We start from the raw sequence: 14,132 nt of genomic DNA, 5'->3' as shown, positions 1-14,132 counted from the left end.
CCAAACTTTGCTTGAAAAGCTCCAGTGATGGGGCTTCATAATGTCAAGAGGCAGGTGGGTCCACTGCTTAATAGATTTCACTGTCAGGAAATTTCTCTTTAGTTAGATTTTTGGTCTCTCTTCATAAAGCTTCCACCCACTGATTCTTGCCCTACCTTCAGGCACTATGAATAATAAATTCACAGCCTCTTCCTCATTACAACTCTTCAAGTATTGGGTGATTGGTATCATGTTTAGCCTTCTTTAGGCTAAACTCAACTCTTTTAACCTTCATAGGATTTAGCCTTCAAACTCCTCACCATCTTTACTGCTCTTTCTACTCTTTCTAGCTTTTCAGCATTCTTCCACGGTGGTGACCAAAACTGGAGTCAGAGTATTTCAGGTACAGTCTGACCAGTGCAATATTGAACACTTACTCACATACGGATCTATTATGAATAGAGTTAGCATTCTTGCCCTGATACAATTAATTTTTTTAATGCTTCTGAATTTTTTTCTACAGTGACGGACAGGCAGGTTTTCCTCTTTTTTTTTTAAAAAAAATCCTGCTTGCTATGTTGTTAATGATTGCATTGTGTCACTTTATACCCTTCAATGATCCTCAAGAATGTTCTGAATCTCCCGTTTCACATCTTTTTTTAAAAAGTCTTTAGAAACAAAGGTTAACACCAAGATGCAGTATGACATGGATGCTTTTTAATGTCCGACTGGGACTTCAGCTTTTCAGCAAACAGTCTCTAAACATTAACTGGAGGATTTGGGAAAGATTGTCTTTATGGGGATGGGCCAACATGTAAGCACTGAACAAACATGGAGAAATATCATGTAACGAAAGAGCTGGAGAGAGTGCTATTTTCCAGAAGCATTGGTTTTAGGTTTGAGACAAAGTGGAGTAGGGTAGCTTTGTCTGATAATAATATCCTAATGCTAAAAGAATCTTAGAAAAATGATGAACTGGGTAAGTGATTCTTACTCCATAATTTCCATAATTTTGTTACTCCATAACAAAAATAGTAGCAAGAAAAACATAATTAGGGAAAACTGTTCTATTATACATGAATTGGTCAAATATGTGTCTACATGGGAGGAGTTTTTAGAATATTACTAGTACTGTGGAATTCAGGTGTGTTACAATCACCCAACCATAAGCACAGAATCATGGAGTGAGGAGTCAGGAAAAAAATGCACTGCGCCCAAAAACTCCAGTTCAGTATAAAAAGCAGAAGAGTTAGAAGAAAATGAATCTCACTATTCACTCAGGAAACACTAGCAAAATGCTTATTCTATTATTTTTCATTTTGTTTGGGAGGACAGTATTTTTTAAGACGAATATTTTTGTGATCGACTGAAGGTGGGATTTTAATGATTTTAAAAAAAGAAAACACCAAAGTGTTGGAAATGCAACCATGAATTAGGCACATACTATCATATGTGGTGGTTATGTAAAAAAGCACAGGAGTATTGGTGGAAGATTTATTTATGGTTGGTGGAAATAATTGGAGAAGAAATAGAATATAAACCAGAACTATTCCTATTGGGAATAATAAATGGGAAATACAGTAAAGGGGTAACTTACTTAACAATACATATTATAACAGCAGCAAGAATGAGTTTTCCCCAAAATTGGAAGAATAAGGAAACGCCTCTAGAAGATGAAGTGATCAAAATATTTTTGACACGTGTGGAAATGGATAGATTAACCTTGGATTTGAAAAATAAAGGTGAGTCAGAATACCATGAGATATGGAACAAATTGTATCAATGGTTGGAACAGAAAAGTGGGTCGAAAAACAAGAACTGACTAGAATTCATAAAATGGAGAATTAAAGTTATGTATGTAACTACAATAGAATGATAATGGATAAAACAAATGTATAAGTAATACAGACAGAAGAAGGATGTCTTTAGGTATGTAAATACTGAACAGACTAATTGTATATAAGGAATAAGGTATATATGATACTTATCTTTCATTTTAGTATGTATGGCAAAAAGAATGCCAGGATGGTTACACCGTGTCCAATGTTTTAATATGTGTGTAATACAACTTTAATAATAATAAAAAAAGAAGAAAACATACATGAGGATTCAAACAACATTTATTTCTACCCCTTTGGAATTACAAGAAGATTCCCTGGAAAATACTGTTAAAAGCAATGATTTGGGGTGGGTGGGTGTAGGGACTGCATTTGGAAAAGGAAAAGAAAGGAAAGGAAAGGAAAGGATAAGATTATTCTGGTATTCAAAGCTTGCAGAAAGTATATTTTTTATATAGTGATATCACCAAGTGGGCAGAACTGTTTTTGTTCTTTTATATTTTTTTATATTGCAATAAGAGGTCAAATTATTGCACTACCAAAAATGATTCAAGATAAAACATATAAAGAAAGGTTGCAGGAACTGGATATGTCTAGTCTTATGAAAAGAAGGACTAGGGGAGACATGATAGCAGTGTTCCAATATCTCAGGGGTTGCCACAAAGAAGAGGGAGTCAAGCTATACTCCAAAGCACCTAAGCACCTAAGCAGGACAAGAAGCAATGGGTGGAAACTAATCAAGGAGAGAAGCAATTTAGAACTAAGGAGAAATTTCCTGACAGTTAGAACAGTTAATCAGTGGAACAACTTGCCTCCAGAAGTTCTGGAGGCTCCAACACTGGAAGTTTTAAAGAGATTAGACCATTTGTCTGAAGTGGTGTAGGGTTTCCTGCCTAAGCAGGGGGTTGGACTAGAAGACCTCTAAAGTCCCTTCCAACTCTGTTATTCTATTCTATTCTATTCTATTCTATTCTATTCTATTCTATTCTATTCTATTCTATTCTATTCTATTCTATTCTATTCTATTCTATTCTAAATCCAAGATGCTCTTAGGGCTGCAAATTAGGCACTAGGGATAACAAATAGTTTGTGGAACACAAATTGTCCACCTCTATGGTAAAGAAAGGGAAACAGCTTGTTTTTGCTTTGCTCAGCGAGATTCACTGAATCTATATCCAGTCATAACACCAGGCCTAAAGATACCGATGCCCTATTATGAAAGCCAGAATCATGTCCCATAATAGATCCATTCTGAAAGTCAATAAACTCCTAGCTTAATCCAATCAATCTCTGACTCAAAGTATCATAGAAACAAGGAAGCCTACACAATTAAGAATGCAGAGGGCAATAGCCATAAAAATGTAACTGTTCATTTAAATGCCATTAAATCCAAAGCTTTTACATATTGGGGAGGAATATATTATGATAGGTCACACAATCAGCCAGATGTTTAGATTGAATTTGGCATTTTTATCCACCCAACAAGTCTTTCCCAAGGACTCCCCTAGGCAGATGTTGTTTGATGGTATTAAAAATATCATTGCAGGATCTAAGTTATTCCTAGTAAAGTTGCCTTTTGCAATTGACTGATGATGATTTTGTCAATGCCAATGGTGTTCAAGTGGTGCTCCAGATGTTTTCAGATATTACTGTGGTTGCTTGCAAAGTCAGCCAGATTTTCAGCCAGGATTTGCCATTTTTATTCACCTATCGAGCCCTTCCTAAGGATTATTATTATTACTATCAACCAATTCAGCATTACAGTACTGTATATCAATAAACAACAGTGGATAGAAACTGTAAAGCCTCATCATCAGATGTGTATCTCAAAAGGATGACAGGATAACAATTTTGAAAATGGAATATGGAAGCAAAGTTTAATTAGAATAAGAGTGCGAACAAGGGGCTCACCTGATCATCCAGGGGAAGCTCACAGAAGGCTGGGATATATTTGGCCCATTCCACAAGCACTAATAACTGCTGCTTCATAGACTCACACACATCTGCAATATTTGCAATCTTTTTCCCTCTGATATCTCCACTAATCCCTGACATTGGTGATGATATCTGCAAAACAAGGAGAGGAGTTCCATCTAATATTATTACTACAAAGATGAAAGGAAGCCATGCTTAATGTGAACACTCAAAATCATTTTGAAGGTGGTATAAATCTATTTCCCTCTAAACAATTAAACAAACATAAATATCAGTCCTGAGTAAGTGATTTGGATTGTGAGAATGCAGTTTTTAACAGCAAAAAGGTAAAGGTTCCCCTCGCACATATGAGCTAGTCATTCCCGACTCTAGGGCGCGGTGCTCATAGCTGTTTCAAAGCTGAAGAGCCAGCGCTGTCCAAAGACGTCTCTGTGGTCATGTAGCCGGCATGACTAAACACCGAAGGTGCACGGAACGCTGTTACCTTCCCACCAAAGGTGGTCCCTATTTTTCTACTTGCATTTTTTATGTGCTTTCGAACTGCTAGGTTGGCAGAACTGGGACAAGTAACGGGAGCTCACCCCATTACGCGTTTTTAACAGTATGAGTTTTTAACAGTATGAGTTTGCATTCTTATTACCAAGACCTCTTTTAACATTTAATGCACTAAATTCATAACTCTAGCTTTTTTTGGTTACAACTATGTATAACCTAAGCATCTTCTTTTAAGGTTATAGTTCTAGTGCATTTTTTTCACTATGCACAGGAACAATATTTTGCACCCAGAGAATTGCGGTAACATTTATCATTGTTACGTAAAATGTGGTTGCAACGGCATTATGACTTCATTAACAAAAGAGCTAGGGTTTTGCTCATGGCCACATTCACAAGCATTCCTCCAAAACTTGATCCTGTGGCATAAACTGCTCAGCCCTGGCTGCTGAGTTCTGAGTAATAAAGCCATTTAGAACAAGTTAAGGATAGCTATTACTGGAGGCTGCCAGTTGAATTTGCTCTCCCACCCAATGTAATATGCTGGCAGGAAAGAAAACTGCCAATTGTTCTCCCTAATCAGATATTATGCAGTCAAATAACTCCATATAACAAGGTTGTCTGGTGTCTCCTGCAGCTTAAGACAAAATGGCCATGGAAGGTACAGTAAAACCCAGTTATCCTGGTGAGAAGGAGACATACAATATATAAAACAGATAATAGGAGCTTGGCAGTTCCTTGCCCTGACCTTATCATCACAGTATCATCAATAAAGCATCATAGATTGTGTTTTTAATAAATTTGTGTGAGAGAAGAGGAAAAGCATTACTTTGAAACTAGAACGGTTAAAGAAGAAGTTAAAGTGCTTTTACAGCGGGCTGAGAATTTTAAAACCATACTGCCACCAACACTCACAAGGAAAGCTGCTGTATATAAACAAGGAGCAAACTCCTTGCATTGCTAGCATTGATGAGGTTACATAGTGGGATAATGAAACGTCTGCAAGCAAATTACCAAGCTCAGAGAGCACCACAGACTCCACAGGTCAACTCTGAGCTACATATATTCTCTTCGATTGAAACTTCTGTACATTTATTCCAAAATAAATCTCTCTATATAGGTGTACTTGGAGAACCATCATTCAATATTTATAGACATGCTTTCCAGATTAAGATGTGCACTGAAATAACAGTGGGATATGGGAGCCTTCTAATCGTGTTTATACTAATTCTTTCCAAAACAGAAACAAGTACCTGTTGTGAAAGGACTTCTGCTTGCAATAAAACATTAATGGAGGGTAAGCTACTGTCTTCATAGCTAGATCGCCGAGTACTGATTCGATCACGTTCATTTTGTACAGCTGAAATAAAAACTCCAACATTAAAGATACCTAAGCCATTTACATTATCAATAGGAACACAAATGACATTTCGTGCTTGCTTTTTATAGTACCTTTTACATTTGAAAGATAAAACTTTGCATCCAAGCAGGTTCACTCCCATGGGAAAAAATAGTAAATGTATAAAAATGGGGAAAGAGGCTATTTTTTTGTCCTTTGTGCATCTCATATTTTGACTGGAAGTTTGGAAGTTCTATCAGAGCAGGCATAGGGAAATGAGGATGGAAGGCAAACAACAAGCTTAATGGAAGTTTTATTCAAAATTGAATTTCACCCAATAAAAAAACAATGACCATATATTGCTGCTGTTGCTGATGATAATGATGCTGATCTGAAGTATCACAAAGATTTGAGCTGGGCTATTAAATGAAACAAGATAATATATAATTAAGTATATCTATAGAATATTCTCTATGCTATTGTGCACTTTTAAGAAGCAAATTCAATTGTAATAAACTGGGATGGATTTTTTTTTTTACATTTTAACCTCTTGACCTGTCACCCAAAGGAGAAAAAAATTCCTTCTCAGCTTCATTAATGTACCAATGCCATGACTTTGAGGTTTAATCTATAGCAGTGTGGGACAAATTTAATCTTCTATAATAGAATAACAGAGTTGGAAGGGACGTTGGAAGTCTTTGAGTCCAATCTCCTACTCAGGCAGGAAACCCTTCTATATGTTTCCCAAGCTGTTACTGCACTGTGAAGCTAGGAAGAATTTTTGTTGTTGTCTGTCAGGGTTGTATTTTAATTAAAAACGAACAATGTTTACATTATTCTACACAAAATATTTTTAAAAAACCTCGATTATTGCTCCTCTGAGTCTTCTTTTTGTTTGTAGTTTTCTTAACATTAACAGACATTTAAACATGTTAGGCTTCAATTATAATGAGGAAGTATGTCAATGAAGACTAAATCATCTAGGCCAAAGATGTCTAAAGGTTGAATCATGGCAGCTAGACCAAACTTCGTTAATCTGAGATGTTTTGTTGCTTATTCAAGCAATTTCATCAGAGCAAAATTATAAATTAATTGGCAAAATTTGGAGTGGAGAAGGTGCTTCAATACAGTAGTTGGACATTTGAGGTGTTCCTTTTCATACCCAGGGAAAAGGATTCTAATATTTCCTGATCAGGCTTGTGATTGATTGTGATTACTTGGCTAAGGTCCAGGAAGAGATTACCCTTAACAAGTCCAAGAAGTACCTAAGTTATCAGCTCTAGTAATCAGATACTTTCACTCTCTCTCTGACTAATCACAAGAATATCTCTCTTAAGCGATATCTGATTGTTACTGTTACAAGCAGTGCCTCTCAGATTTATTTTCCAATCAGCTCAATAATAGAGTTATAATGAGGCTATATTGAAATGAAAACTCTGCAGTCAGCAGCTATTAATAGGAGGACTCAAGGTTATGCTGTGTGTTATCAGGAACTCAGGAGCTCAGTCACAGCATGATGTATCCTCAATGTTTACTCAGTATTTAGCTGGTCATGGACCCAATGTAACTTCTATTGAATATTAACAGGAAAATACAAGTTGAGCAGGCACTCTGGACAGATATGAGGATTTCACTATCCAAGCAAAATGGAACTACATTTTTAGGAACACTTGTTCTTTGGCTACTAATGTTAAGCATTGGCAGCATCTAAGCATTTGCTATAGCGACAGGATATACTAAAGCCAACCGGAAGTCTTATTGCCACTTAAAAGTGGAAAGTTTTATTGTAGCATAAGGTGGACATCTCCCTCATTATGGCTGGTTTCCACCAGCCCTGAAGAGCAGTGAGGCACATTTGAAAAAGCATAGTTGCCCACTAAACTCAATTCTCATCCCGGAAAACATGTACCATAATAATCTATTTTGTGACATCTTAAAGGATCACACATGCACTAGCACACAAACTTTGTGGAGAAGAATCCACTTCATCAGATATGGTTGGGCACGTCCATAGGTAGGAATATGAAGGACCAGTATCCTGTTTCACAGCAGTTAACTAGAGGCCTAAGGGATGCACTAAGTCAGAAAATGGGAGCCTCACTTCTACCCCTTTTCCTCCATATAACTGTCAATTCAGAGGGAGACTGCTTTTAATCTTGGAGGGAATACAGAGTGGGCATTCATCCTGAGCCTGCCTTTAAAGCGAACTAAAATGGCAGCCATAAATCCATGGTCTGGGAGCAAATGTTAACGATGTATGCACTTTGTAGATTTATGATGCAATAATAATGATTCATTTCATTTTGGAAATCTGAATGATTTCTTCTTATTCCTATTTTTCCCAGATAATAATTCAGATGGCAAACAACAGCTATTGTGTTCTATCCAGGTAGTTCCTCCCAATGTTATAATGGTCTCTGACAGCAAAACTGGGGAAAAAAATCTCTTATCTGATCTACATCCTCGGAGGCAGGGAAAAGGGGAAATTTGAATTTCCAGATGAAATGCAGAACAGCTGTTGTCATAATTGCTTTGATATCTTGGATTATATTTCTGCTGGTCATAATTATAAATCCATCTACCTCAATTAAACAGATTACCTGTCTATGTTACCTGTGATACATCATTTAAGACTCACTAAGGTATGCCCCCATAGTGTCTAGTTTGCCTTTCCTTTTGACTACATGGTAGTGCTCATAGGAGACTTCCCTCTTTTTACCTTCTCAACGATCACAACAAATAGACTGCCTTGAGAAAGTTATCCAGTCAACCTATGATCAAGTAATGACTTAAACTTAAATCTTCCCAACTCAAGTCCAACACTTTGATTATTATTTCATACTCATTCTCAGATATTTCATCAAAATTCCTGTCAGATGTGGATGGGGGAAATGGCTACTTTCTATAGAATCTGATAATCTACACAGCAGTCTTCAAAACTATTTTTGAAGCATAATTACACAATGAAAAAGCAAACTCAGTTGATGATTCCTGAAAGGATCTTACCTTCTTTCTTCATTCCTGCTCGAAAACATTTCTTTAGCCTACAATATCGACACTGGTTCCTTTTGTCCTTGTCTACAACACACTGTCTATTAAACCTGCAAAGAGGAGAGATACATGATTTGAAAATAAATCAATCTACAGTGTTAACACATAGTAAATTAAATTTGCTGCAATAATACATTATGAAATGTGGTGCAAATTGTAGACTTTTGATATTGTACATTGTATACCAGATATCAGAAAAGATCTTTCTTTTTTCTTACAGCTCTTCTACAGTTTGCCTTTTCCAGACAAATCTTGCTAGTTTTTTAGCCAAGTTAAAAATGTATCTGAGATGCTCTTGTAGACCTTCTGGACTAAGTGAAAACGCAGAGCACAGATAAATGAGTGTTAAAAAAGAATAAAATTCAGCGGTGTTGTTTTCATTTCATCAAATCCTGAATCAGAGTTGCGGCCTTGTATTTCAACCTCAAGTTTGATGCAGGAAATCTATCCATGATAGGTGGATCTTCATCCTTTTCTATAACAGTCTAGCAAGGGACTTCTTAATTGGTTTTGTTCTCAAAAAATGCTCTTTATGACATTTATAAAATGTCTCTTTATATTGAACCAATATCTACTCTCCTGAAGTCCAGTAGATCTACTCCTACCCTCTAAAACAACAGAAAACAATCTTTTGATCTGTTTTTAAAGGATCACACTTAATGCTCTTGAAAGATGACATCATGCTCTCAATTCCCTTTTCTTCTATTCTCCAAGCTAAATGTATTTACTTCTTTCCCTTCTTTCTCTTTGATATAGTTCTTAATTCAAGAAAGAATATTTCATATACCGAGCCTTGTTACCCTTTTGATCTTATCATTTTAGTAAACTTTCTCTTCACTCTGCCTTCCTTACCTGCAAGAATACATGTGGTTCTTCCTGACACTTCTTCTGAAGAACCCTTTGCAGCCATCACAACTGGATGCTCCGTAATGCTTCCCTGTAGCACGATCTCCACAAATGGCACATAACACACTGGCTCCAATGTTGTTAGAAGCATTGAGATTTGTAACTTCAGATGGGGAAGTATCTGTTTAAGAAGATGTGCAGGAAGCAATCATGAACACACACTAAATCAAGAAATCACTAGGGCTATACAAATTCCTAGAAAACCAGCAGTAGTAAAGCTTTAAATAGCTCTCTTATCCATTCAATTTTCCAACACATTATCCTAATACATATTAAATCAAACCTGCATTTTCCTCATTTTGTATTCACCATCTGCAAATCAAATATTATATTCATTCAAACCAACATTGTCTATATGCTTATAAACATATGCTTTAGACCAGAGATCTCCAACCTTGGCAACTTTAAGACTTGTGGACTTCAACTCCCAGAGCTCCTTAGTCAGCAAAGCTGGCTGAGGAATTCTGGGAGTTGAAGTCCACAAATCTTAAAGTTGCTAAGATTGGAGACCCCTGCTTTAGACTAAGGCTGAGTAGGCACTGGCTCAGGGCATCAATCCTCCTTCTGAATCATTCTAAAAATGCAAATCTTCACATAATGGGAGGTTGCCCTATCAGTCAATATGGCCTAGGGACAGCATATACCCTTGTCCACACACTTTGTAAGTTTATAGTTGACACACAGCATCTTCAGCCAATCATTGTTTAACTTCAGGTAGTCAATAGCTGAACACAGAGAACACAAACCAATCAGCTTTCCCTTATTTCACTTCAAATGTAAGAACGACTCCAGCTTCTAAAAACTCTATAAAGTAATAGCCATCCCTTCTTTCTCAAGAAAGGATGAAGAGCAGGCATGAGGGGAAGAAAAGTTCCTAACAATTCTTGCCCCATAATATGGTGTAATATGGAGTTTGTCCACCTGTATACATGTGCATTTGGTGGTTTGCAGAAACATTCTTCCCAACAGGCTATGAGATCATTTAATGTGATTACAAGGAGCCTTCCTTTCACCATGGCACCAGCCAGTAAGCCTGTGAAGTTTGTTAACTATTATCACAATAAAGAAGCTTCAAAGCCCTTCCTTTCAACATGACATCAGATAAGTAAATCCTGTGCTATACAGCCAATCTTGAAAGTAATCAAAACTCCATTTTGGGGCTCCTCTTCAGTCCGCTGTGTGTATGACATTTAAGCTAGGAAGCAGAGTCACGAGAGGCACTTTCCAAAGGGGAGAAAAATCACTCAGCAAAAGAGTGACAAAGTTGAGGGACATGACAATACAATCGTAAATAATGTTGACTAATCTTGTATTTATGCATAATCCTTTTGCTCAATGCTCAAGTACACAATTAAAATGAATGCCCAACAAGATTAAAAATAAATATACACATTAAAAACAGAAAAAGGAAAGAAAGCTTTAATATATACATTAAAAACAGAAAAAAACAGAAAAAGGAAAGAAAGCTTTTCCGCCGCGCTGTGAAGACTTTTTTATTCCATCAAGTGGGCTTGGCCTAATCTCCTCCCTCTTTTAATATGTAAATTTTAATCTGTTTTTAAATTATTGGGGTGTTTTAATCTGTCTGGGCCAAAATGATTTAATTTGATTTAATTTGGTTTTAAATTTTGTGTATTTATGTATTTTATTGCTTGGCTGTTCACCGCCCTGAGTCCTTCGGGAGTAGGGCGGTATACAAATCAAATAAACTAACTAAACTAACTAACTAATACAATAATGTAGTGTAACATTAACCAATAAAAATGCTATTTTCACTAAAAGATGATGAAATTAACTTAACCTCTCTACAACGGTTACTACTTGTTGTTGTTAGTTGTGAAGTCGTGTTCGACCCATCGCGAACCCATGGACAATGTTCCTCCAGGACTTTCTGTCCTCTATCATCCTCTGGAGTCCATTTAAGCTCACGCCTACTGCTTCAGCCACCTCGTTCTCTGTCGTCCCCGTCTTCTTTTGCCCTCAATCGTTCCCAGCATTAGGCTCTTCTCCAGTGACTCATTCCTTCTCATTAGGTGGCCAAAGTATTTGAGTTTCATCTTCAGAATCTACTATGCAGTACTTAGTACATACATAGTACATATGTAGTAGTAGTACGGTTACTACTAAGGGTGGTTATTCCTTGAGTACTCATCAAACTCATTTATATTTCAATAAATAGTGAGTCCCAGATGTTTATGAGATGAGATGTAGTCACCTTGTTTAGGGATTTTGATTTGATCCACAGGCATATTTATACTTTTATAGCAAATGCCACTTGTAAGAATATTTATTTGTGTTATAAAATAGGCCAGAAATTTTTATTTGGTCTTCATGGCTTATTTATAATCCTGCTGTACTAATAAAAATATCTGAGTTTGCATTTTTGCTCTTTAATCCTTGGCATTTTACCTTGTAGTTTTGTATAAATCCACTCCTTTTTAGACAGTGGAATAAGCAATTGAACTGCAAATTATTGGTAGCTTTCTATGGAAGAAAGAGATCACCTGTGCTTTTCTCCCAAGACATTTGAGGCTTTTAGGAAATAATCAACACTTCTAAACATTAGGTTTAGAAATAAACTGGAAGCCAATTCAATCATTTCAGTGTTAAACCATATGTAAAATACATGACTAAAAATACTATTGAACTTTTTATGATAGCTGTAATTTTTGGACAGAAATCTAAACAAGTAATAAGGTCTGAATCACTGAACTTAGATCTGTTCTCTTTCTCCAAAAAGAGATGCAATTGCTTCAGCAAAGAAATACCGGTACTCCTGGTTATTGCTACCACCATAGTATATTAGAAAAACAAAGTTAGTGCCAAGTTTTAAACCTTAGTCTGTTCATACAAACGTTGTTACCCAGAAGAGGCATGGGTAAAATCCTGGAGTGCCAGTGATTAATATGTGGTTTATCTAGTCTAGTCTGGACTTGAGGTTGTTCACCCTCAAGCAGTTCTTTGCTGTGATCAGATAATGTTTATCATTTCCTCAAATTCCTTGCCATCATTTGAAAAAGAGAGACAGAATTGGATAATATCAACATAGAATCAGCTCTGAAACTTCAAACGATCCATCCAGTAGTTCCATGTCAACACTAGAAAGCACAATATTGAGGAACTGCATACATCAAGGGATTGAGCAACAGTCTTCTACCTTAACTTTATGAGTTAAACCATCAGAAACTCCCATTCCATATTGACCAAGTAATGTAGGACAGCATGGTCAACAGTGCTGAAAGCAGCTAAGTGGTTAGCAAAATTAAGAGACATACACCTTCTGCCAAGTTTCCAGCATGAATCATCTAACAAGGTGACTGAGACTGTTATAGTTCCAAGACCCAACCTATGTTTAAAATAATGTAAGATATATATGTACACACACACACACACACACACACACACATGTACATATTCCCATGAAAAGTAACAATAGAAACTAGGTTGATTCCTAAACTAGGAGGGCTAGCTAAGTATATGGAGATGCACCCATCACTGTCTGGGCCACCACAATTATTATTAGCAACATTCTTCCAAATGCTCTAAAACCAACCAACCATTCAGGAGGAAGGAGAAACAACACTACAGAACATTGCCCTTTAGTCTTTCAAAGATGGTCCTGAAAGACACTAAAGTCAATGATATTGAAACCTCCAAGACATCAAGGAGAACCAGGGGGATTGCACTCCTCAAAAGGTCATCCACAAGTGTGACTGATACAGTTTCTTTATGAATCCTATGTCTGATTGCCAGATGTCCAAATAATCTCCTTCCTCGGGTACACTAATGATGCTATAAATAATCAGCGATATCAATCATAATAACTCATCCATTATTTTCTGAACTGTGTTTGAGTTTTTGCTGGCCAAGATGCTAGCTAACCCAAGACTTTCAGAAGTTGTTTTGAATTTTTTTAAAAAAGCATTGACCTTAGTGAATAAATATAATGGAGTAAGAATTATCTTCGTAATGACTTGTATGTATTTTGTTTAAAATGCAAAAAGGCAGCTTGAAAGCTATTTCTCTATATGTATTGGGTTTGTAATTCAGAACTTCCTTTTCCACTGCAGACATATTTTCTTCTCGCTGCCACATTGGATCCTATCAATTAAAGTTACCTTCTGCTCTTCTGGAATAGCAAGCAAGATAGGTTAATGCATGATGCTGCTAGCAATGATGAGTGTGAACATTTGATTACTGCATACTTTTTCATAATATTTCGTAATAAAAAAACCCAAAGAGTTAAGTAACTATTCCTTCTCTGTACCAACTGATCCTAATTTTCCAGCAAACATCTCCAAGAGAAAAAGGAAATTCCGATCGAAAATGTGAAACTGCAAAATGAAGAAGGCAGTGAAAAAAAAAGAGATGATAAGGATCTGATAATAGTCAGTTTGGCAATTCTTTGGTCAGTTATATAACCAAGCAGCTATGCTGTACAACAAATTGTACCAAGTAATTAAATGATACTTGTATAGGGAAAGAAAACAAGATAAAGAGTTCATTGTATCATAAATCAAATAGGTTATTATTTTGCAGACTCTCCCTGGTGAGATCAGTGCTTTCTGATCAGTTTTTGTGAAAATTGTTGT

At 36.4% G+C, this 14,132-nt stretch overlaps 1 protein-coding gene across 2 annotated transcripts in view; it reads right to left on the bottom strand.

The window, feature by feature from the left end:
* The window catches only part of HNF4A (hepatocyte nuclear factor 4 alpha), a 71,625-nt gene that overhangs the window by 13,631 nt on the left and 43,862 nt on the right, over positions 1-14,132 (bottom strand). For both annotated transcript variants that reach the window (XM_034413868.3, XM_034413867.3), the window contains exons 2-5: positions 9,487-9,661; positions 8,590-8,684; positions 5,498-5,604; positions 3,729-3,884 (exon numbers count right to left, since the gene is read on the bottom strand). In XM_034413868.3, the coding sequence (XP_034269759.1) occupies positions 3,729-3,884; positions 5,498-5,604; positions 8,590-8,684; positions 9,487-9,661 (533 nt within the window). The remainder of the gene's footprint in view (positions 1-3,728; positions 3,885-5,497; positions 5,605-8,589; positions 8,685-9,486; positions 9,662-14,132) is intronic.

Source organism: Pantherophis guttatus, chromosome 3, assembly GCF_059756535.1.
Source record: "Pantherophis guttatus breed Tessera chromosome 3, ASM5975653v1, whole genome shotgun sequence".
Lineage (NCBI taxonomy): Eukaryota > Metazoa > Chordata > Lepidosauria > Squamata > Colubridae > Pantherophis > Pantherophis guttatus.
The sequence above is the reverse complement of the archived record's forward strand: the minus strand, read 5'-3'. Positions and strand labels throughout refer to the sequence as shown.